Raw genomic sequence first — 23960 nt, forward strand, 5'->3', positions numbered from 1 at the left:
AGTCAAAATATGTGTAAAATGACCTAATCTCGATCTATTACAAAATTGCACAGGAATTTCAGACATTTAGGACTTAAATTATTAACTCATGTTTAATGGAAGACCAATCTGGCAAAAAGCATACTGCTGACATTAAAGACCACTGCAACACCCTGACCAGCAAGATAAAAATAATGTCAAAACGGGTATATCTTTGTCTCCCGTTACCTGAGTTTGGACCACGTTTATCATTTCACTCTCTGAGACTGGATTAGGCCACCAAGTGGGTTTCATTGGTCACTGCATACATGTGTTGACAGTGAAAAGTAGAAGGAGGTTATAAAATAAAAATCATTAAAAGTTACATACGGTAATGTAACTTTTGGCCCTCTAGTGGCAAAAAAAAAAAAAAACCTTGCAGAAGAACATTGTGTTGGTTGTGCTTCTCTTCACAGATGAATGTGTTTCATAGCACATGGGAAAAAGAAAGGTATGATGAGACACGGATGGGCAAATTGTCCATGAAATCTCTCCCGACGGCTATAAAAAATAAATCATTATAATAGGTTTAAGTGTAGCTGGGTACAGTGAACACACAGTTTGGATTTTTTTTTTTTACACTCATCAATATTAAAAACAAACAACCAAAAAGTTTTTTTTAAATCTTTTTAAAATAGTCACCAAAAAAAAAAATTGTTTCTAAGAGCTGAATATGAATTCAATGGACATTTCAAGGTCTAGAAATAATACTTTTAACTCCATTAAAACTGCCTCATTTATTTTATCCAGGACTGTGGGAACCCTGGTTCTTAAAAGATAGGAGGAAAAAAAATAAATAAAAAATAAGTTGTTGAGGGGTGAATTGAAATAATGAATATCTTTTGCATATTTTATAGCTTGTTTTGTCTTATTTTAAAATGAATTCATCTTATGTCATCTTGAAAGTTTGCTTAAGCCCCCAGAGTGACCCCTGGTTGAGAACAACTGATGTACATGGTTTGTGTTTGCTAAGAGCACTTGCAAAAATATAACTGATTACAGAAGTAAACACACTGTCAGTGCTCAAAAGTAACTACACTTAAGGCAATCTGTCCCATGAGACGTTATTTCTGCAAACTATCCATGTGGTTGAAATACCAGTCAGCCAAGTAGTTGTTGCATAAAACAGTTGATATCCTCAAAATAACCCCAATCACAAGTGTGATTAAGATCCAGAGATCAACTCTTACTATTCAACTCACTTTTGAAGAGCTAATAAAAAAGGTTGTGAAAGAATAAAATGGTCACATTTCAAATATCAATATTAATTTTAAAAACCATAACCTGAGCATGTTGTCTCCCTTCAGCAGGGCATGCAAAAAGACATATGATTAAAAGACATATGACAGTGATTTTTATTTTTACAATAGTATCTCTTTTCCAAACTTCACATTTCATCCCACGTCTAAAATAATCAGCCCAACAGATGTCTGTACTATGCACAGACCTGTGATGTAAACAAACCAGAAGTATCTATAGGCTCATATGGAAACAAAATCAAAACCCCAAACAGGAAGTGCTTATTCCTCCTGCCACCCACATGCACTGTGTATTTACACCTGTATGTGCGTTCCAGCAACAAAATACTTATTCAAAATACGGCAGTTAACACTCATCCATTTGGCCAGTTATTTCATTAAGTCTGTTTTTCAGTCTCATCTCCCTCCAAAAGCAGAACTCTAGGAGCTATGCACACAGTTTGGAAGCTCTGAATGTCCAGGGTTTCTGGGGTGGAGCTCAAGGGTCATCGTGAGAAGGCATGCTGTCACTGGCCAGGCTGGAGCTGGAGGTGGGACTGGGGCTCAGGCTAATGGTGCTCAGTAAACTCATGTCTGGAAGACTCATAGTGACTGACTGAACCTCACGATCAGACGAGTCCTCATCCTCGGCATCAGACCTCTGACTGACCAGCACACTGAGGAAAAACAGACAGAGCGACATGAAGCAAGTTAGATGCAAGTTGTACAAAAGAACATGTGAGATGGGTGAAGGTGTGTACACATACCCAGAGCTAGTCATCTGAGATCTGTGCCCATGATACGACTTGGAAGACCACTATGAATAGAAGCACAAGCATAAAGAAAATAAACTAACAATAAAATCATAAAATTATCTTCAACAACCTTCACACAATCAATGGACATCAATCAATGAATTTACAGCATCTATCCATCCATCCATCCATCCCACAGAGATCACTGGGAAAGATCCATGTGTGTATTTTTTTAAAAGTGGGGTACAATGGTGTTTTGTGTATTCAGAGTTGTTCAAAGTGTTAAAGAGATGGATTCTCATGCTAAACATGGCCAAAGTATTACAAAATAATTTAGAAGAATGAATGAGAGAATTTCTGTGCCAAAAATCTTACTTCTGGGCTGGTACAAGTTTCGGCTGTTTTTTTTTCCGATCGTGGATCTAATGATGTAGACGAGAACGGAAGTCCTTATATGAGCATTTCTTTTGAAAAGCGCACCCGCGGACACATTGACCAGAGGAGAGCAAGACCGTGCACATCAACACCCTTCAAAATCATCGGCATTGCTCCATAGGATTTGTTCGAGAGTGCCTCCAAATAAGTGCATTTTTGGATGTGAGGGAAAGTTTACAGTGTTCAGCTTCCCCAAAAACCCAGCGTTACATGAACAGTGGATGCAGTTTGTTTTTCTGGGGCAGCAACGGAGTGTATCAAGTGCGTTTGTGTGTTCTGGTCATTTGTGTAAAGAATGTTTTATAAACAAGGCCCAAGTCGTCGCTGGATTTGCACATTGTTTGCTATTAAAACATGGAGCGGTCTCTGTGATAAAAGACCCCATTCATGCAAGTACAATTGCATCAGATTTCTGTATTTTGTTGGAAATCAGCACATAAGTGAATATATGTTAATGAAAACAACACGAAACCACAGCATTATAGCTTCGCTCACGGCACGCCTCCAGGAGCTCGGCTTTTTCTGGAGAGAATCGGAAAGCTGTATTTTTCTTTAATAAATATGATAAAACTAAAAGACTTTCTGGATATATGAAGGATACAGTGTTACTCTAACGGCACTCAAGATTAACATGAGATTAGGTGAAACTGTGTATGTTATGTACCCTTTAATGTCAGGTATCATTATATTGAACTGTTAGGTTACAAAATATTTTTAATTATTACTACTGTGATTAATAACTATTCCTATTGTGATGTTTATTATTACTGTAAAAATGCCTTAAAATGTCTGCCTTTTCCGCCCCATTTCTCTCAGGAGAGAACAGGGCTGGGAAGGTTACTTTTAAAATGTATTTTACTACAGATTACAAAATAATTTTGTTAGATTACTCAAATTTAGCAACCTAATCTAAATACTTTAGAACACTTTGAAATACTTAAGCTTTGTAACACAAAGGAACATATTAACTTGATGTCTTGTTTTTATGCTTTCCGACATTAACCTGCCATAAGATCTGTTTTCTTTGCTTTTAATTTTTAACAAAACCAATTTTGAACAGAATTTCTATGAACAACAAAAACAATTATGTCATTTAAATCTTCCGATCAATAGAAATTCAATTTGAATACAATGAATGGAATTCCGTTGCGTTTTCATGCTGCATTCCACGCTTCAAAACAAATCCAGACACACCAAACACATAATAAAAGTAGCTAAAACAACTGGCCCAGTTGTCCAGGTTATAGATTTGTTCAATGAATGGACACAACTTGAAGTTATGATAATACTCTCTATAGAGAAGCTATAATTAAGCTATATATTAACATGGCTCTTTTCCACGGTCACAAGCAATGTCGTTATTGACGATGCTTTTGGGAAACACACCTCAGGGCTTGCAAAATTTCAAAATCCCTGGTAGCCCTTTGGGCAGGCAAAATGAATTTAACTAGCCCGAGAAAAAAAAAAAAAGATATTGACTGACCTTTACTGTGGACAAATCAGCATGATCAGCAAAAACTAGTAGTATATCTGGATGTAATGATTCAAACTTATGATGCACTAAAATTCACAATACAGATAACAGCAAACTAACTTGGAATTTTAAAACAAATACCAAATCAAATTAAAACAAAATACAACTAAAATATCTCAATTTAAACATAAAATTTCTCTGTGCTCTATTTTAAATCCGAGGAAACCATTTGAATTACTAGCCAAAAAAAGATGCTAAATACATGTTATTTGGATTGTTTAATTAAAAAATTGAAGTAAAAACAGAATGGTACCATTTTACCTTTATGAGACGCAAGTGTCACTCTCTGACAGCAAATGCCACTACTGGAAAACCAGTTATTTATAGACTGCTGCTGCCCCTTTAAGACCGAATGCACGGATCCAATTCGGTTGTTTAGTGATGACATAAGAAGCGTTGTTTCCAGGTCCAAGCCTCAACTCGCTTCACTTGAGAATACGACCACAGAAGCCGTTTATGAGCACTGTTTATTCATATTAATAATTTAAGCTAAACGTTTCCAATACGGTGTACACTACAGTCTCCATGCTCACAGCATCCCAAACACAAATAATTTTTATATATTTTTTTTTTTATTTATATTTTCATTGTCTGGCTATCTGGGACTTCAGTATGGAGTTAAAGGTTAAGATGATAACTTTTAAGTTATGATCGAGGTTGGGGTTTCGATTCCCCGGGAACACGATAGGTAGAAATTTATAGCCTGAATGGACTGAAAGTCGCTTTGGATAAAAGTGTCTGCTAAATGCATAATTTTTTTTAATATTATTTCATTAATTATTCGTATGGATCTGTTAACTGAATGGAAAGTGTGACTTCTAGGAGACTTTTTGTGTGCACGCTCACTAGTTACTATATATATATATATATATATATATATATATATATATATATATATATATATATATATATATATATATATATATATATATATATATATATATAATTTTAGTTGTGCTTTTTCCATTTTTATTTTTATATATATCCATGTAGTTTTTAATCATTTTTATTCTGTTTTAACATCAAGTAACACTAAGTGAAAGAGAGAAATTTTATCTTGGCAACTAATGTTTGTTCAATATTTCATGTAACATTTATTTTATTTCAAGTAATGAATAGAAAAACGGAGATCCACATACATCAAGCTACTATAAAAGCAGCTACTGTGGTAGAGTGGCATTCTCATAAGTACTTACGTGATGAACAGAATCTGCCAGGTTCCCCAGGTGCACCCTCTTCTCACACAAATCCCTCAGTAGATTGATACCTAAAAGTATGGAAAGAGTCAAAATGGACAGCTACACAAACCAGGTCAGAGTTACAGGCTTTAGCACAGTGCAAACACACACCTTGGCTCCTGTTCAGCCAGTATTTCTGTTCCCATTGGTTTAGGAGGATGTTGAGGTAGCGTGGTTGCTCAAAGAAACGGAGGTAACGGGAGGAAGCATGAGAGGGAAAAACTCGCTCAAAATCTCCTTTACGACTTAACTCATCCTCGGTTTCTGCCAGCACATGCACATCATCAGGTGTCAGCACATCCAGAATTGTGGCACAGAAATCCTGCACACAAAAATCATGTTTCAAATATTTGTGGAACTGGGGAAATGCAGTCAATACTATTATCAGTAACTAACAACTTGGACAATGAGTTATTGTTATTTCCATTCTCTGGTATAAAAAAAAAAAAAAAAAAAAAAAAACCTTCAAAGTGATGAATGATTTGTTGGAATCGGACAAAAAAAAAAACAAAAAAAAAAAAGACTAAGCTACACCTGTTTGACGTCGATAGTCAGCAAAGTCAATTTTGAGAAACAGTTTTCTGAAGTTTCCAAAACAAAAATCACCTAGCATCCATACCTTAAAATCTCTGGAAATATCACCAAATACAGCATACACCAATCTATTGGAAAAATATGTTTTTTTTTCTTCTGTGATACCAAAATGCTCCAGGTGGGGTGTTTTGACGAATCACAGATGATTTTACTGTGACAAGAGGTGTGAATCTTCACCTGCCTCACGATTACATTTCAGAGGGTAACGAATAGACTATAAAATGATTCTTGATGCATCCGTTCCTCCAAATCCTTTCTTAATAATAATTACTATATAAATCAATATATTTTTGTTATTTCATTTTATGTATATGTTAAGAATAAAGATGCAAATAATCAGTATAACAAATATGACAAAGAAAGAATTATTTAAAAATGCTTTCTTCATTTTACGATACGCGAACAGAATAAACAGAATTTTTCAAGAAAAACTAATTATCAAATGCCAAAAACTATTCATTGCCTTTAGTGTATTATTAACAAATAAAGAAGTTCAACCGAGAGCACTGAGTGATCCCCTCTCTCTTTTAATGTTTGATTAACATAACAGGGGTCATGAACTGCATTTTTTCATCATTTTGTACTGTTCTCTGAGGTTCACTTATAATGTAAAAAATGAATAAATAAAAATCATATAGAAACCATCATAATTTAGCAGTATTAGGCTATTTTCTGTCCTGTTTTGACCCCCCTCATCAGAACACTGTTTGAATATGTTTTAGTTGATTGTAGACTTGTAGACTGAATATTGTAGAATTGACTCCGTAGACTTCATAGATGAATTCTGCTGTGATTTAAGTAAAAACGCATACATTTTCAGTTCATATCAAATGATCTGCAATTACAGACAAAGCAATAGTGACCACGTAATAACAGTTACACACACTTGTGTGGTGTGACAGTATTGTTGAATCTGATATATCACACTCAGCATCGTCTCTTAGTTTTAATCTTTTTAAAAATCCTGTGTCCAATTGTGCCTTGTTTGTAAACAAAACAGCGTTAAAATTAAGTGAACAAATGACCAAGTTCTTACCGAAACGGTCTGGATCTTCATTAAAAATGTGTTCATCCACTCTTTCCTAATTTTGGGATCAGAAGGAAAGCAACCTTCTTGTGTTTTTCCACAACTTGGCACTAAACAGCATCTTTCTGCCTTCGGAGCATCTTTATCATTTTTTTTTCTGCGTAGACCTTAGTTTACCTCTCTCGTTATTTATTCACTATGTGTGTGAATCAGTGGGAGGGGCTAAACAGGCAGTGATGTAGAAGCAGGTGTTGATCTTCTGCAGAGGCACTGTTTAACCACTCTTTTACGTCAAAGTGGCATATTTCACAACTTGTCGTTTTGGCAGACTGATTTTAATACAAGCCGTTTTTAGACTAACTAGAAAGTTTGAGTTCTGAAACTTAGATTTTTTTTAATAGTACAACCACTTTTTACATGTCAAAAGATCAAGGGAATTTAGATTTTTCAGTTCATAAACCCTTTAATGAGAGGCCTATACATTAAGCCTATACATTAAGACCTACTGTAATGCACAGATATAATTTAATGTTAAACCTCAGATGTTTTTCCCCAACAGAAAAGAAAACGTTCAATTAAGATTTAACAAATGTTTGTGTGAATACTCGTCAGGACCGATATTTTGAAATACTATAATTCTGTGTGTATGTGTACATCAGGATCGTGTGCTGGCTGAGAGGTGTCTTTGTGCACCCGTTCAGATATGTCAGTCAGCACGTGTAAGATTCTTTCTTGGCTTATTGCTCTTAATAACTCTTTCAACATCAACATCAACATCCCACACTTTATTTTCTCATTCTGCATGTTCCTCTCAAAACCCGAACCAAGACGTAACATGTAACTTTTTAAAACAAAGAATATAGACCACTCAGAAAACATACAAATAAAGACAATAACAATAATTGCTATGTGGAGAATTGGGATCACTAGAGGAGGGCTTATTGAAAATATTTGTGAAAAACTTAAAAATCTTCCAACATTTACATTTTTCACTTGTTTTGCCTGTAGCTCGTAGTTAGCGCATGTGCATTCCGACTCATTTTGCCAGCATGGGTCACATATGACAAAGGGGTGTGTTTGAATACCTGGTCTCCAAAGCGCTGGCTCAGATAAAAGGCTCTCTTTACTTTCTCATCAGTTGAAATGTCAGATCGCCATCTCTCTCGTACCACTCCACATAAACTGAACAAAAGAGTAGAACTTCAATTAGAGGCATACAGATATAATTAAAAAATAACAGGTAACATATTTATGATGTACTTTTACATTGGCATTTCAAATGTTTGGAGCTGGGTAAATTTCTTTAAACCATGTTGAAAGAATTCTCTTATGTTCATGCCACGTAAACATTAGAGGTGACCGATCCAAATTCGATATTGTGCTTATTCTTAATTTAGGGCGTGGCCACTTGACTGACAGGTAGATTGCTGCTGCTTTCACGGCTGTCGAGCTAGGTGGGCGTGGCTTCAGCAACCAGCTCCCGCCTTTTTGCCCATTTATCGGGAGTTACGTGCGGTGACGCACTGCCAAGATGGGGACGGCAGGCTCCACTTACTTTTGGCTTCAAAAATACTCTTAGGTAACCTATGGGTGATTTTACGGACACTACGTCCATGTTTTTATACTTTTTATACTTTACTTTTATAAAGAATGTCTTTTTGGGTTTCAGGCCTTAGTCTTTGCAACTTTAGGGATCTTATCTATGCACAACAGCTATTAAAACTACAAAGTGAAAGGAAAACTTGAAATTGCATCATGTGACCACTAAGTTTAAAAAAACAGCATTTATTTGAAACAAATAGTTTAAACATTATTAAAGTCTTTACTGCCATTTAATGCATATGACAAAAATAAAAAAAATTAAAGGGGGGGTGAAATGCTCGTTTTCACTCAATATCCTGTTAATCTTGAGTACCTATAGAGTAGTACTGCATCCTTCATAACTCCAAAAATTATTTAGTTTTATTATATTCATAAGAGAAAGATAGTCTGTACCGATTTTTCCCGGAAAAACACGACCGGCTGGAGGCGTGACGTGTGGGCGGAGCTAAAGAATCACGAGCGCCAGTAGGCTTTTGCGTTGAGAGCGTTTGGAAGCTGTGACAGCTGTGAAGGCTGAAACTGAACGAGAGCAGCAGCAGCAACGACTTGCTCCGAGCGGGGCTCGAACCCAGGTCTCCGATGGGAGGCGGACGCACTAACAAGGAGGCAGAGATATTTGAAGCAGTTTTACTCACCGCCTGTGGTTCCAACTCACAATCATGACCCTTTTTCGTTGGGATTGCATCATCCTTAAGAAATAAACTATAAGCAAATCCGTCGTCAAACTGGGCTTTGTTTGTAAAACAAGCATTTTAGAAATGCAGGGAACAAACACAAACACTTGCACAACTCCGTTGATGCTCTGTAAAAATAAACTCCATCCACTGGTCCCTTAATGCTGTTTTTTCTTTGGTAATCTGTGCAGGGTTGTCTTGCCCTGGCAACCAAAAACACACTCCTTTTGTGACATTTCGCGACGCTCTCGCTCTGATCAGTGATTGTCTGTGCACAGCCTCTCTCTGCTCTGCTATACAGGAGCGCGCGCTCTTCCGGCAAACGTGCCCTCAGGACCCATATAAGGAAATTCCGCTCCATCTAACGTCACACAGAGCCATACTCCAAAAAACTTTCCGAAACTTGTGACAAACCGGAAGAGGTTTTTTTGGAACAAAAATACTCCTTCAAACGTACAACTTAATTTTTGAAACTTTTTCCATGTTTAGCATGGGAATCCAACTCTTTAACAGTGTAAAAAACCCAGTATGCATGAAATAGCATTTCATCCCCTTTAAATAAAAAAATCTTACCAACCTCACACTTCACAATTTAAGTGTACACAAATTTTGAAATACAATGTAATATCAGAACTGACCTGTTGGTGGCGCTGCTGGAACTCGAATTGGATGGTGCAATGTCTTCGCTCAATGGCAACACAAAGCCAGCAAGGTTCAGCAGATCCCGTATCATCTGACCCTTGATGCTGACGTCCAGCGGTGTGTTAGAATGGAGGCTAGAGAGAGTCAGAGAGAGGAAGAGGAAACAATGTGAATGATATTTGGTACAGGGCATGGCAGGATTCAGTAGAACACAACAGCTTAAAAAGATTCAATTATGAAAAATAATATATAATAATAAATAACATTTTATAGAAACTATATCTTGAGCTTATAGGTAACTGATATTCCTGGGGACTTACTAAAAAGCAGTACTAATGACACTACTTGACAACTTATTAGTGTAAACTAATGTATTAGAGTCACCTTCCTTTTTGGGACGAATAAACATTCCTCTGGTTGTCTAAGTGACTATATAATATTACTGTTAATATTATGTTAGTGTGATGATTTGTTCAGTAAGGGTAGTTGGACAAAGTCGCCTGACTACTGTTAATTCTAAACAGCTTAAGCTGCAGGAGTTCCTGTGTGCTGTACCTTGGCGAGATGTTCACCTCCAGCACCCACGGCTTCAGATTCTCATCCAGCATGATATCAAAGCCAAAAAGCTCATGACAGCTGTAGGCAGAGCGTACATGCATCTTCACCAGCGAGTTCACATATGGGTCGGACCTGCCATGGGAACAGAGATAATTTATTCAGGTTCAGTTCAGAGGAACGTGAATGTGTACACATACACAAGAAGTGTCTACAATACAAAAGACTGCAGGACACTTACGCGATGATGGTTTTGATGACCATATCTTTGATCTTCTCCCAAATGAGAGTGGTGTTGATACCTTGAGAACCCAAGTACTGCCACAGTGCCTTCAAAGCCCTGCATTCAAATAAAACTGCAATCATTAGACTGTATAACGCTTCTGAAGTCAGTTCTAATATTTTTAGGCCATGAGTTGCCTGCTGATTAATCACAAAACCTCATATCTTAGCAGTGAAGGACCAAGTGTAATATGTCTTTATTCTTACCATTTATGGCCCTGACAAGCCTTATCATCGCTGTTACTCTGATATTCCGAGTTCTTCTTATTTACACTGTAGTTTGTAAGGTGCATAAACTTGTTGTTGAGGGTCTTCATTGAAGGAGAGTATCTGTGTTGAAGAACAATCAGAAAATACCAATTTAAATGAGCAAGGTCCTAAGATTTGCACATTTTGTAAAACACTTTTTGTTAAATGACCTATACTTACTTGCAGCTTGCAAAACGTACTAGTCCATCATTAAAGATGTAAACTCGAAGTGGGTCATAAGAGGTCACATACACATAGATCCGTAGATCAAACTTATTCCCACTGATGAGGTAGGGCTTGTGAAGATACCTGCAGTAATATACATCACATTGAGATCATAAACATGTCTTAATTAGGAATCAGTATGTTCCAAGGTCTTGCAACTAACTTCTGCACGAGGAGTGGTCTCTTGCGTGGCATTTGGCTCCACTTGTGAATGACCTGAATGCCAATTCCACGAGCAGATGCAGGCTAAAAGTGAGAAATGGCAGCATGTCAGTGACGAATGTCAGAGAGCAATTTCACAACAACTCTAGTAATGTAACGTACCGGTTTGACGATCCATTTTTGCTTGCTGCCCCCATCCTCCCAGGCCTTCCTAAGCAGCTTGATGTCCTGTGGGAGAATGAAGGAGCGTGGAAAGAAGCCAAACTCTCTTTTGCCAAAGTGTGCCTGCATCTTGGACAGGTTCCTCCAAAGTCTGTCCTTCCGGCCGATCTGAAAGGAGCCTGGAAAGTGGTTCAGCTGCCAAACAGAAATGCATTCTTGTTAATACTTAGCAGATGACTCAACTTGACAGATCATTTAATGTCTAACACCAGGTCATTAAATATGAGAAACAAACTTGATGGATTTTTATTACAAAATGGTAATACATAGATGTCAAAACACCTCAACTTTTGAATCCCAATCTTACCTTCTGAAACTCTCTAATGGCCTTGAACCCTGGAGACTTCATATGGTGACCCCAACAGCCAAGCCAATCATGACTCTCTAGTGAAAAGACCAACACATGATAAACTGCATACTAAAAGCTGGAATACGTGACATGACTCAGGAACATATTTTTGCCCCTAATTGCAGTCTGGACGTGTAAACAAAGTCAGAGAAAGTCTGCAACTCTTGGCAGTCAGATGCCGCGTTTCCACCGAAATTACCCGGAACATTCGTACCAGGAACTTTTTTTCCCAGGAACTCCCCCCCCGCCCCAGACCTGTTGCTAAAAGTACTGGGAAGATTAGGCAAATAGACTGGTGACGTAGGTCTGCGTGCGTTTCTCAATACAAAGTACGCTGATTTTGGATGTGCATCCTCCTCAGTAGGTCAGACTTTGTGCATTCGTCTCAGGAGTGTGATGTCCGCGACGAGCAAGTCCGGTAAATCTGAAAACAACAGTGTACTTGATAACTTCAGTCAGCTGACCATGGCTACTGCAATTTTCCTCTCTGTATATTTACAATAAAATGAAATCGGATATCAAATACCACTGCCTCCTTTCGTTTTCATTTTAACATAAGAACAGCTGCAGAAATGTACTTTGTTCAGGGATATGTGTATATATACAGCCATTACAATGAAACAAAATATTATATAGATTCGCCTTTTTTATTTTCATTCTAACATATAGATAAATTGAATACAGACCAAAGAAAACCTGTTAGATTTACCCCGCAGCTGAATTATATTTTATATTTAACCATTAAATAGACATCAGAGCCAGCGGCACACATCAGAAGGTCTATCCGAGGTGAGGCTGCTTCTTGGCAGATAGATGATCACTAAGCTCCTGCTGATCACGTGGAGTTGACCGTCTCAGAGATCGGCGAAAATAGTCGCTGTCTTTATAAATAAACCACAGATTTGAGTTATAAAACAACTACATTCTCGCCTGAAATACTTGTAAAATTACATTTCATGACACAATAACAGTAATATTTTGAAAATGTTGATCCGAATAAATGGTGGTTGGACTCAACCAATGCTGCGTGAATTCAACCAATCAGGATGTTTAGCGCCCAAGTCCCGACCCCGAAAGCTCCCGGAACTTTAAAAAAGTACCACCTAGCCAGCAGGGACTTTCTGAGGGGCATTTTTTTTACCCGGTACTTTATTTAGTTCCTGGTTCCTGCGGTGGAAACACACCGAGTACCAGGCCAAAGTCCCTAGTTCCTGGGTAAAGTTCCTGCGGTGGAAACGGGGCAAGAGTTGATAGACTTGAGAGACAAAAGCCTAATGTATGATGGTGAACACTCTACCAAAAATAAAAATTAAAATTAAAACCTTCAGACTAAGATTCCATCCAACAGGAAGATATTAAACGTGATATTTTGCAATGATTTTAAAACGCATATCGGTTCTCATTTGTCATATCGCCTAGCAATGAAGAGGATATTTTTGTGTGTTTGCATTTGGAGGGATTTTAAAGTTTGGTAGTGTGCAATCTTGTATAGAATCCCCAGTCTTTCTCTAACCATTAACAAAGTCGGCCAGTGTATGATGTCTAGGGTTTTAACCCCTTACTTGTCACCCCCCCATTTTTTTTCACACAAATGACATAACCAAAATTAAAAGTCTTTCTAAGTAGATACATAATCAACATATGTTCACAAAATGTACTAAATAAGTGTCACTGCAACAATGTTTTATCAAAACATTGGTCAAATATCAAAGCTAGAGTTCAACTGATGCACAGTTTCTCCAGATCAAGTAAGAGTGTGATGTTTAACGTGCTGTGAAAGTGAAATAAAAATCTGGGGCCATTGATGATCTTTGACCGCAAAGGGGTTAAAAAGAAAGTTGGTGCATTCCAGCCTTAGTGCAATGCAAAAAAAATAAAAAAAATAAAACTGTTGGTAACTTTTTTCAGCATCACTAAAAACAAAAAGGAAGTCGTTGACTCACTTTTGGTGGCTTTGAAGTGTGATCTGGAGATGGTGTTTTTCACAACATTGGGGGTGACTGTAGTTATTTTCCATTTGAGCAGCTTCCTCTGTTCAGCAGGCAACAACTCAACTTTGAAAAGAGGAAAACATTTTACAACAGTCTTGAAAACACAAGGCTGTTATTTAAAAGAGAAAAATGTGTAATTAACGATCTGTTCATAATGAGTATCACATTGATAATCAAGAACCCTGTAAAGTCAGCGTTTTTGTGTGTATGCCAACCTCTTTCACTGGCAGTGCTGAAGTACAGCGTGGAGGGCATGTGGGGGAAGAGACTGGGGATAAGTGCGGGTTTCTCCACCAGATCCCCCTCCACATCAGGACTAACGGGCTCCTCGACACTGAAAGACACGACAAATATTAGTAGGCCAACACAGAATCTCAGAACATATTAAGAAGCACTGGTTACGGAGTACGACAATTTTTGAACACCTTAACACTTGTTGTAAGTTCAACTTTTGGGCTAATTTGCTGCCAGTTATAGTGCAGTTTTCTCAGCACTGTTAAACACACAGAATTGCCAAATTAAAAAAAAAAGAAAATCATCACAGAAAATTGCAACTCTATCTGACAAAGTACCTTAAGTGAAATAAGATAACAAAATTAGCAAGAATCACCAAATTCCATTTTTTTATAATTTAGGCAAAATACTCTTATAAAGATTCTTATACGGTCAACAGCCAGCTTCCTCATATACAAATAAACCAATTCAGATAGAGAATTCAATAAGAAACTTGATAAGAAAAAAATGTATATTTACATTTAAAGTTGTCAACTTAATCAGTGCAAGGATACAGTAAAACAAAATAACTCACGTGACAGTCATTTAGAAACGCTGAGGTTGATTCAAAACAGTAAATCACACTGAACTGCAGTGAGTGTGAAGTTACACTCTACATGGCCCTTTACTTTGAAACCAGAAAACACCTACTACAAACAAACCCATTAGCTGGACGTCACTTCATGACAATGCCTCCACAGACCGGTTACAATTCACTACTCATTTTCCTGTAATAGAGGGATAGTTCTACTTCTATCACACAAGAACAATTGTGGGACCTTTCTACAGGCTTCTGGCTTTAAAGCTTTTCTCTGACAGCAACCACTAGAACAAACAAGAAACCGTCAGGTCTTCCTCTGTGTGTCGGTCATCACCATGGCAAAGTCAGGTGACTAGAAGAGAAACATGCATAAGACCCTCTTCCACTGTAATCTAGCCTTCATTGTCAGCCTTAGTTTGCACTCTAAATCTCTGCGTCAAAAGTAGATCACCAGCAACCAGCACAAAGCCAGGATTAGCTAAGAGAAAGAGATCTTTGAATCAGCAAAAAGATAAAAATGGGGATTTGCTAAATACAATAGCTGAACTGTGGGAAAAATGTGTATAGGGAATGTTTTGAAAATGTTATCTTTTGAGTTAAAACAATCAACTTTACTGTTACTGACCCCAGAAGTTTATATTACAGTGTATGATTTTTTATTTTATTTTTTGTAACTCAGAAAGGGCAAAAATGTATCAAAAGATTTTTTTTCCATTCATATAATCCTGAAATAAATAAATAAATAAAATTAACCAGCAAAACTGTTTTCAACAAAAGACATGTATGCCAAACAAGAAGGACTTTGGAAGGATCATGCGACCCTGAAGACTGCAGTAATGGCTGCTGAGAATTGAGCGTTTCATCACAGAAATGCATTACCAAAATATCTGTAAATGATAGAAGAAAAAAAAAAAACTCAAACTTTTTTTTTTTAATAATATTTATAAATATTGCTCTTTACTGTATTTTTTGATCAAATAAATGCAGCCTTGGTGAGCATGAGAAAAATATATAGGGGTGTGTGGACAAAACAACAACAAAAAAGCACCTTTCTTTCTGCAGTCAAGGTCAGCATGTTTTGAAAGACATTGAGGTAGAAGAGACAAGTGAATGCTCAGGGAGAGAGTACATACATTTTATGGGATACAAAGAGTAAGATAAACAAGAAGTATCCATTTCCAGTGAAAGGAAATATGAGGCCTTTCAATAATTTGCTCATCCAATCAGCTGTAAGATTTCTTTCTTTCAATGATAAACCAGTACAAATGACGGTTCTAAAAATAAATACTTGCATTTAAGAAGTAACCCTTGTAGCTCGCCAAAAGAGACCCCACCAAGACTTGTGATTTAAACCTTGCTTAAGTTTAACTAATTAGTGACTAATTCCTGACTTCATTTTACAGGTGGATTTCCGTAAAACAGTGAAATTCATCCTAAAGTACTACATTTCTCAAATATAAAAAGTCTAATTACTTGGACAAAGCTGTCATGGATGTTGTTGAGGAGTCATCACAATCATCGGAGACATCTGATGAAGAAAAAAAAGGAATATTAGATTTTGGTTACAAATAGTCAGACTATGAATTTTTTTTTTTTTTTACTTTATACAAATACCTACTGATAAAAGGGTTCTGGCTACACTGGTTCATGTATGCTGAGGTTAAAGCAACACAAAGAAGCAGTTCTGTTACCATCATCACTGAAGTCATTCTCCAGCTTATCAGGAAGCTCCTCCTCATCACCGTCTAGCAGCATGCCCTGTCTGAAGAATGAAGTACAATAAAACTTGAGAACTGAACTCAGACATGTAACTTTTACAGTAAGATAATATACACAATATATGGGAGCTTTGAAGTTGTGTCCAAAATGCAAACAAATATTTAGTTTGAGTTTCTTTATGATTCAAACCAATCTGAATGATCTGATTCACTAATCTGACTAAGAAAAGCAAGTTATTTACAGACATACAGTACTGCGTACCAGTTAGAAGTCTGAAAGATTTGTTGAAAGAAATGAACACTCTTATTCAGAAATGACCCCATTAAATTGATCAAAACTGATAATAAAGACAATTATAATTGACCCCAAACTTTTGAGCAGAAGTATACATTAAAAAACAATTGAGTAAATGTGCACACCTCTGAATCTCATGACGATCCTCCTCCTCTTCAAGTGTCATGGGGCTTGTGTCCACCTGCGAGGCCTGACAGCATTCCTCTTTTGTGAGCTGAATGGCAGATATCTGGTTTGTCACGGTGTAAACAGACGGCGACTGAGGAGAGGCCATATTGTGGCCAGTCGCCTCTGGAATGGCACAATCACCTCCCTGCGTCTTACCATCACACAGAACAGCAGAGGGGCACTTCTCATCAGTTATATCAAAACTGAGGGCACTGTTGGTTTCCATAGGTGCAAAACAAGACTCCTTATCTCCATTAATAAGGCAGAGGGATACAGTACTACCTGTAAGATGCTTTATGCTGCTCAGACCGTTGAGTGTACGGTGTCTTGCATGTACATTTTTGGGAGTGAGTTTTTGCACAACGGTGGCAGTGAACTCTGCCTCGGAGTTGATATTTGTCACTCTCTGAGGAGCTTCACCAACACCGTGTCCCACACAGCAGTCCAGCTCAATTGATCTGGTGTCTTCCGCTACAATCTTCTCAAACTGCCTCATATCCTTGGCCACCATGCTGCGGTTCAAAAGCACATCCGTGCATATATCTGTCGAAGGCACACTCGGTTGGAGAGGTTTTGTTGCATCTGCTTTGAGGCCTCGAGAACGTGTTCCATTGGAGCCAGATACGAAATTGGCAGGACTGTACAGATCACCAGTCTCTTGTTTAGAGTATGAGGGCATTTTGGCATTTGGGGGCCGCACAACTCCAATGCTGTTCTCCCTGAGCTTGTTGCTTGTCCAAGGCAAAGACTGATTAGTAGGCATGCTTTTCTCAATTATGACTCTTTGAGAAGACGACTTGGGTGGAGAGGGAGAGGCAGGACAGACAGACAGCTGAGGAGAAAAGGCCCTCTTTCCTAACAGCCCTGACTTGAACCGAAATGAATCAAGGTTCCAGTGGGATTGACGGTAGCTATGGCATGCAGCGGAAGCAGCGTTAATATGTGGCAAGCTCTTAGATAAAACACTATGTGTCCTTAAACCATTACTAGCACCATTCAAAGAACTTGCACTTGTGCTCTGTATGCGGCTGACTGTTATGGTAGGCACGTGAGGACAGGCACGTTGTGTGGGGATCCCTGAGACAGAGTAGGGCTTATCATACAGAACTTTCACATTTGGATGAGGCACTGAATCACCCACACTGCTCTGCAGTCTCTTTCTTCCAATGTTGAAGGAGCCTCGTGCATTGGGTGAATGTACTACTGCAGACTTGGCTTGGATGACGAGGGCTGACCGTGATGCCCCATTCCTTTTGTCTTCAGCTCCACTGGAGGCCATTAATTGCCATCTCACACCCCCCTGGTATGGGCTCAGGCAAACACATAAGTGAGGAACCGAAGGATAGGAGGGGCTACAACTGTAAAACACAGAGAAATAATAACAGCAGTTTATGAAATGCTCACTGTAGCATTTTAATACAATTTTGCGATCACCATCATTTAATAATCGAATATGGCCAAACATCTGGTATTCTTGATGCTGCTTTGCTGGGATCCATTACACACCGTTTAAAAAGTTAGATTTGGTCTTCCTCACTGGTCTAACAGTGATTGTCATTGTCAAAATTAAGATGGCCAATGAAATCCAATAAAGCGGGCTTACAGTTCCCAGAGGCCAATCATGAATTACAGCTAGGGGTGTGACGGTTCGTATATAACCGTGAGACCGACGGTTATAGTTGAACACCGTCATTAGAACTCTATAACCGCCAAAACCGTGTCATTAAAATATTTTTTACCAACATTTTTTATCAAAAATTATTTTCATTTTTTAGATAGGATCATAAGATGCGCAATATATCGGGAGACATGGTTTTACCACTTAATGAAGTTTTGTAAATCGTCAGACATGATATTTACCACTTCATAAAATTTTGCTTTGTAGAAAACCTTTCTTAAAAACGAATTTAGTTTTGTACAAATTTTATCTTAATTTTAATAAATGTTTCATCAACCAATTGCATGTATTTTAATAAATAAAAAGCAAGTAAAGCTGACAATGATAACCGTGACATGGAAGCACCAGCGCGCCGCTTGCACTGCACTGTGACCTAGAGCACATCTCATCGTAAATGAAACTCAGCGTAGGCCAGGGCCGTCGCCAGAACAAACCAAATGGGGGGGCATTTAATTTTCATAGGGGGGCACACTTTTTTTAATGATCTGAGACAGACCATAACATAAACCCATATTAGGCTATAACTAAAATAGACCACAATAGTCTTGTTTTGTTCAATTATTCAAATAAAATACTTCACCGTTTGATCTCAACGTCTCTGTTTATTGTCTCTTAACATTTCCAAAACCGCCAAAAATTTATTCTGAGATCGCTGCGTCCTCTGGAATCCTCTCAAGCGGTTGACTTCTACGTTCCGATTGGTTCCTGCCCAACCGCGTCATAGCTCATTACCATAAAGTTGCCTTGATTTAAACTCTGCTCGACGCTCTCAAAGGCCAAGTCGCACCGCGCCGTTCCTCGCCGCTGGTTTACATTGAAAATTAATGACTTCCGGCCACTTTGATGCTCTCGACGCCGGCGGTGTGAATGCACAGTAATGCAAGTTTGGTTAATTGTTCTGTGCGTTACGTTTAGGGGGGCACAAAAAGTCATTGCCCCCCAATGCCCCCCCTTGACGACGGGCCTGGCGTAGGCCTATGCCTCATACTTTAGCATTAAATATCTTTGCTGCATCCTTTCTAGAACAGACAATGGCTTTTTTTTTGCGGTTCGTATCAGCAAAGCATTGCATCGCCATAGACCGCAAAACAAGCAGTGGATGGCGGGCGGGTGCGGCTTTGAAATTTGCTCTATGATTTCCATGAAGCAAAAAACAAGGACGGAATCTCGAAATCCAGTCATGAAAATGAAACTTGCATTTTAATATGGACAGTCATGGAATTTGCCAAAGTTAGCATAAAATAATCAAATCAAATCTCCATATGGACCAGTATCTGTAAATGTTAAGCCGCAAAAGTTGTTTAAAATATAAATCCGTGTTCTGCGTGTCTCTGTGTGAATTAATGAATGGCAGAGACGTGCAGGTTTGTTTACTACATAGACTGAAGCGCATGACGCTTGCATTAATTTCAGCATCTGAGCTTCAGAGTTCTCTCTCCATCAAGCGATCTGAACTTTTCAGCTCATCTCAATGGACACACAGCGCACCTGTATTTGACACTCTGTAAACTCTTTGTGAAGGCACACGACTCACCGTCACTTTACTGATAGCGCTGTTTCTCACACATGCAAAGAGAGAGAGAGAGCGAGAGTCTTACCACGCTTAAACAACACCTTATATGTAAACTATTCTTTGTTGTCTTCTCCTGTCAAAATAATGGATTTAATTTAGAATTATTCATATTCATTTTCGAACAAGCAGAAGACATAGTACCAGTTTCTCCGGTAGTGGGCGGAGCTAATGGGCAAATGGCAATGGCTTTTTTTTTTTTGCGGCTCGCATCAGCAAAGCATTGCATCGCCATAGACCCCAAAACAATCAGCGGATGGCGGGCGGGTGCGGTTTTGAAATTTGATCAAAAAACGTTGGCGCGGATGATGAGTTTTGTGACAGATCTCCTTAATAAATGGAGGTCTGAAATCTCTGCCCCTTTACCGATCAGAGCGCGCGCTGACACGGAGTTAACCCGCTATCTCCAAGAACAACCAATTGACTTGGACCAACCCCCCCCCCCTCCCCCGACGGTTATGTTATGAACCGTCACATTTGACTCACGTCATAACCGTCATTACAGCACATTACTTTAGCGTGAAATGTAAGTAGCTAACATTCATATAACTATGACAGAAATGTTAAAAAGCTAACAATAAAATTCAACTACTTTTTGTGAAATCTGGCCATTTTAAAATAATTTTTCACTGTAATTGGACATATAGGCTATCATCATATACAAAACTGATGTAATTAATAACTAAATGTGATGAAACATGAAGCATCAACAGAAGGGTGATTCCATGTCAAATCAACCAGAGGTCTCCAGCTCCAATATTTGATATTGTCAATATTATTTCCATAAGAAAGACAACAAATATAGTGATTAAAGCCAAAATATTAAATGTCACAGATCTGTATTTAATGAGTAATTCACTATTTTCTAGAGGGGGGTCAAAAATGACTTGACAAAATTATTTTCACCTGATATTTGGAGCCAAATTAGAGGGCTGTAAAAATGACTTTAGAAAGCTGGCGTCATTATTATTTAGTTTTTACGCAGAGTTTGGTAGGTCTATTAGTACAATTTGTTGACTTTAGAAATCTTTCTTTCATTATATGCCAAATATGACTGTTCAAGCTACAAACAACAAACAAATAAAGTGTAAAAATACAAACATGGCAGATATACGCAACCGACAGACAGGTAGAGAAAGGTATTGGGGTGATAAATCAATGTCTAACCTGATGAAAAATATTAATTTGATGCTATCCACATTATATTTCATCTGCAACAACATTGTGAGCTTTTATAATGATATGTTGGTCATTAACTTTTAAATGCATCATTATGCAAACACATGAACGGAGTTCTCGGCATGAAAGACCCGTGACTACCAGATCAATGTGCCTCTTCTATTATCTTCAATACAGTAGGAAATTAAATTCAAGTTCATGATCTGGGTCATTGTTAAACAGAAAACCACACACAATGTTTATACTGCATCTCTGTCAATCACTCTGACATTTTTTTTGGTTAAATTAAATGTTCACTGTCAGTACACTGACTGAACTGCTGTGAAGAGAGAACTGAAGATGAAAACAGAGCCGAGATCTTTCATTCGTTATCTGGCTCAGCTCGGTGTTCATCTTCAGTTCTCTCTTCACAGCAGTTCAGTCAGTATACTGTTTGAGTAAATGAATTACTCCGGGATATTGGTTTGTTTTAAAGCTGCGGTAGGTAACATTTGATGCTCTAGCGGTTAATAAACAGAACTGCTTGCGTCTTGCGGAAGAACATCATAGCCGGAACTACTTCTCTCTGTTTATGTCTATGAAGAATCACAAAGGTACTGGGTTACTCCGCCGCGGTACCCCGAAGCAATCTAAAATAGTCTGAATATAAACACGTATTATAGGTGCACCCTAGTGATTCAGGACAAGTCAAAAACACGGTTTGGAAAATGGATTCATGGTGTACTCGCTGATTATATACATTTTTCTACATTTTGAACACAAACAAAGTTACGGACCGCAGCTCTGATTGGTTATTTTTTACCGGGAGCGATGGCGTTTCTGCAAATGGCAATAGGACCACTGGGAGGAGCCAGAGGAGCTTGATTTTTTTCCCAGATTATCTGTCTCATATTATACTGTCAGGACATAATGACAGGTTTAACAAATATGTAAAAATATAGATCTACAAAAGTTACCTACTGCAGCTTTAACTCAGAGGGAGTGTCAGCCATATTAAAAAGAGTTAACAGCTTAAATCATTAAGCGAACCATTTCAAACGATTCAGTTCGATTTGGTGAACTGGTTCAAAAAGATCCGGTTACATCGAATGATTTTTTTCACAAACCAGATATCACAAACTGCAGTGTTTTGAAATCTCACAACAGACACGGAAGAGAAGACAATGCTGATTAAGTTATAGTTTTTGCTATTTTTAGACCCAAAATTTATTTTCGATGATAAAAAAAATTCTAACCGACCCTCTGATGTCACATGGACTACTTTGATGATGTTTTTATTACCTTTCTGGACATGGAAAGTACCCTGCACACAGTTTCTATGGAGGCACTGAGAGCTCTCAGACTAAATCTAAAATATCTTAAAACGGTGTTCCAAAGATGAACGGAGGTCTTACTGGTTATTAATGACATAATTTTGATTTTTGGGTGAACTAACCCTTTAATACTATGTTTAGTATGACAACGAACTAAAAGAGCACTTGGGATTGTGGCACTTATGAATCCCAAAATATTCCCTGTATAGGCAGCTCATCAGATTTTCAGACACTCAAACAAAGTGTTAGATCAAAGGCTTGATCTTTTTAGATTCATTGGTTTGAGCGCCATGAGATCAGCTAAACCTATACACTAACACCAGGCTGTTGTGAAGATTAATCAATATTTGGGCTTTCCTCAAGACTACACACATGAACGGAGCTTAACAGGAGACATACAGGCTGCGACACACAACCCAGTCAGCTGCCTAGCTAGACGGTGTTTCTGGAAACCATAGCCGCGTTAAATACTGCCTACGTAGGCAGCGCACTAGATCTTGAGAAGCGGCCAAAACGAGGCTAACCGTTAGCCTGTTAGCTTACCACACTACACTCTCCGCATAGAAGGATTAACAACACTTTCTCACGCTAAACACCACCAGCGTCTTCGTGTACAGGACGAACACTTTTCGTTTATCACTAACGTTTATTACTACACAAAGACTTCTGTCTGTTTCAGTGAGTGATAAAACACATCTTACCGGCTCGGGATGACAGACTAGCCTGAGTCTGGCGCGCGAGAATCCCGCCTCGTGTTTTTTCCTCGTGCTGCCTGAGCTGCTGCCTGACTGACACCACACTGTCTGAATTACTGCTGCTGCACTAATTATTGAAAATCGCTTACTGTAACTGAAAAATAATAACAATAATAATTGCTGATATAAATATTACATAACATTACATAAAACACTTTAACTTACAAAAATAAAACTAAACATTTTAATTAAAACTAAAGCTATATAGAACTATTGATATAATAAAAAAACTAATAAAAAAATTACTAAAACTAAAATTATAATGAAAACTGAAAATATGTAAAAAATTAAATAAAAATATTAAGAAATACTAGTGTAAAATGATAGGCCTACTAAAATAACACTGGTCTGAACCGTAATAGATATTTCCAATAAAAGTTAGATGAGGACATTAACGACGTTCTTATTTTGTAATTGTAAATGCATAAACTGATACACAATGTATTTATAGGGAAGGCCGAGGCTATTTGTTTTTATTTTTAATTGCTATAGTTAATACTTCTCAGAGGTTTATTTTTTAATTCAATTTTATGTAGACGCATGCATTAAGGTCTTTTCATGGTTTTGGTTATCAAATATTGTAGGTAATAAACTATAAGGTTTATAATATTTAAAATAACATTTACAACAACTATAGCAAACTATATTGATACAATTCTCAAAACCTTATAGTTCTAT

The 23960-nt window shown here is 37.8% G+C and overlaps 1 protein-coding gene across 2 annotated transcripts; it reads right to left on the reverse strand.

Annotated features, from left to right (window-relative positions):
- Window positions 1-1349: 1349 nt before the first annotated feature.
- On the reverse strand, window positions 1350-23342 carry LOC113053618 (tubulin polyglutamylase TTLL4-like). Of its 2 annotated transcripts, XM_026218782.1 has the most exons (19): window positions 23229-23342; window positions 16745-18145; window positions 16298-16368; window positions 16080-16134; window positions 14008-14126; window positions 13745-13855; window positions 11760-11836; window positions 11393-11587; window positions 11232-11314; window positions 11024-11152; window positions 10802-10924; window positions 10554-10652; window positions 10313-10447; window positions 9754-9891; window positions 7925-8021; window positions 5330-5540; window positions 5177-5247; window positions 2024-2073; window positions 1350-1933 (listed from the first exon to the last, which is right to left on the reverse strand). In XM_026218782.1, exons 2-19 carry the CDS (start codon window positions 18064-18066, stop codon window positions 1756-1758), a joined length of 3264 nt encoding a protein of 1087 aa, XP_026074567.1. In that variant the 5' UTR covers window positions 18067-18145; window positions 23229-23342; the 3' UTR covers window positions 1350-1755. The 2 variants fall into 2 exon arrangements, with proteins under 2 accessions (XP_026074567.1, XP_026074568.1); XM_026218783.1 differs by lacking the exons at window positions 16745-18145; window positions 23229-23342 and having other exon boundaries at window positions 16225-16337.
- Between the last annotated feature and the right edge of the window lie 618 nt (window positions 23343-23960).

The sequence above is a fragment of the Carassius auratus genome, chromosome 34, assembly GCF_003368295.1.
Source record: "Carassius auratus strain Wakin chromosome 34, ASM336829v1, whole genome shotgun sequence".
Lineage (NCBI taxonomy): Eukaryota > Metazoa > Chordata > Actinopteri > Cypriniformes > Cyprinidae > Carassius > Carassius auratus.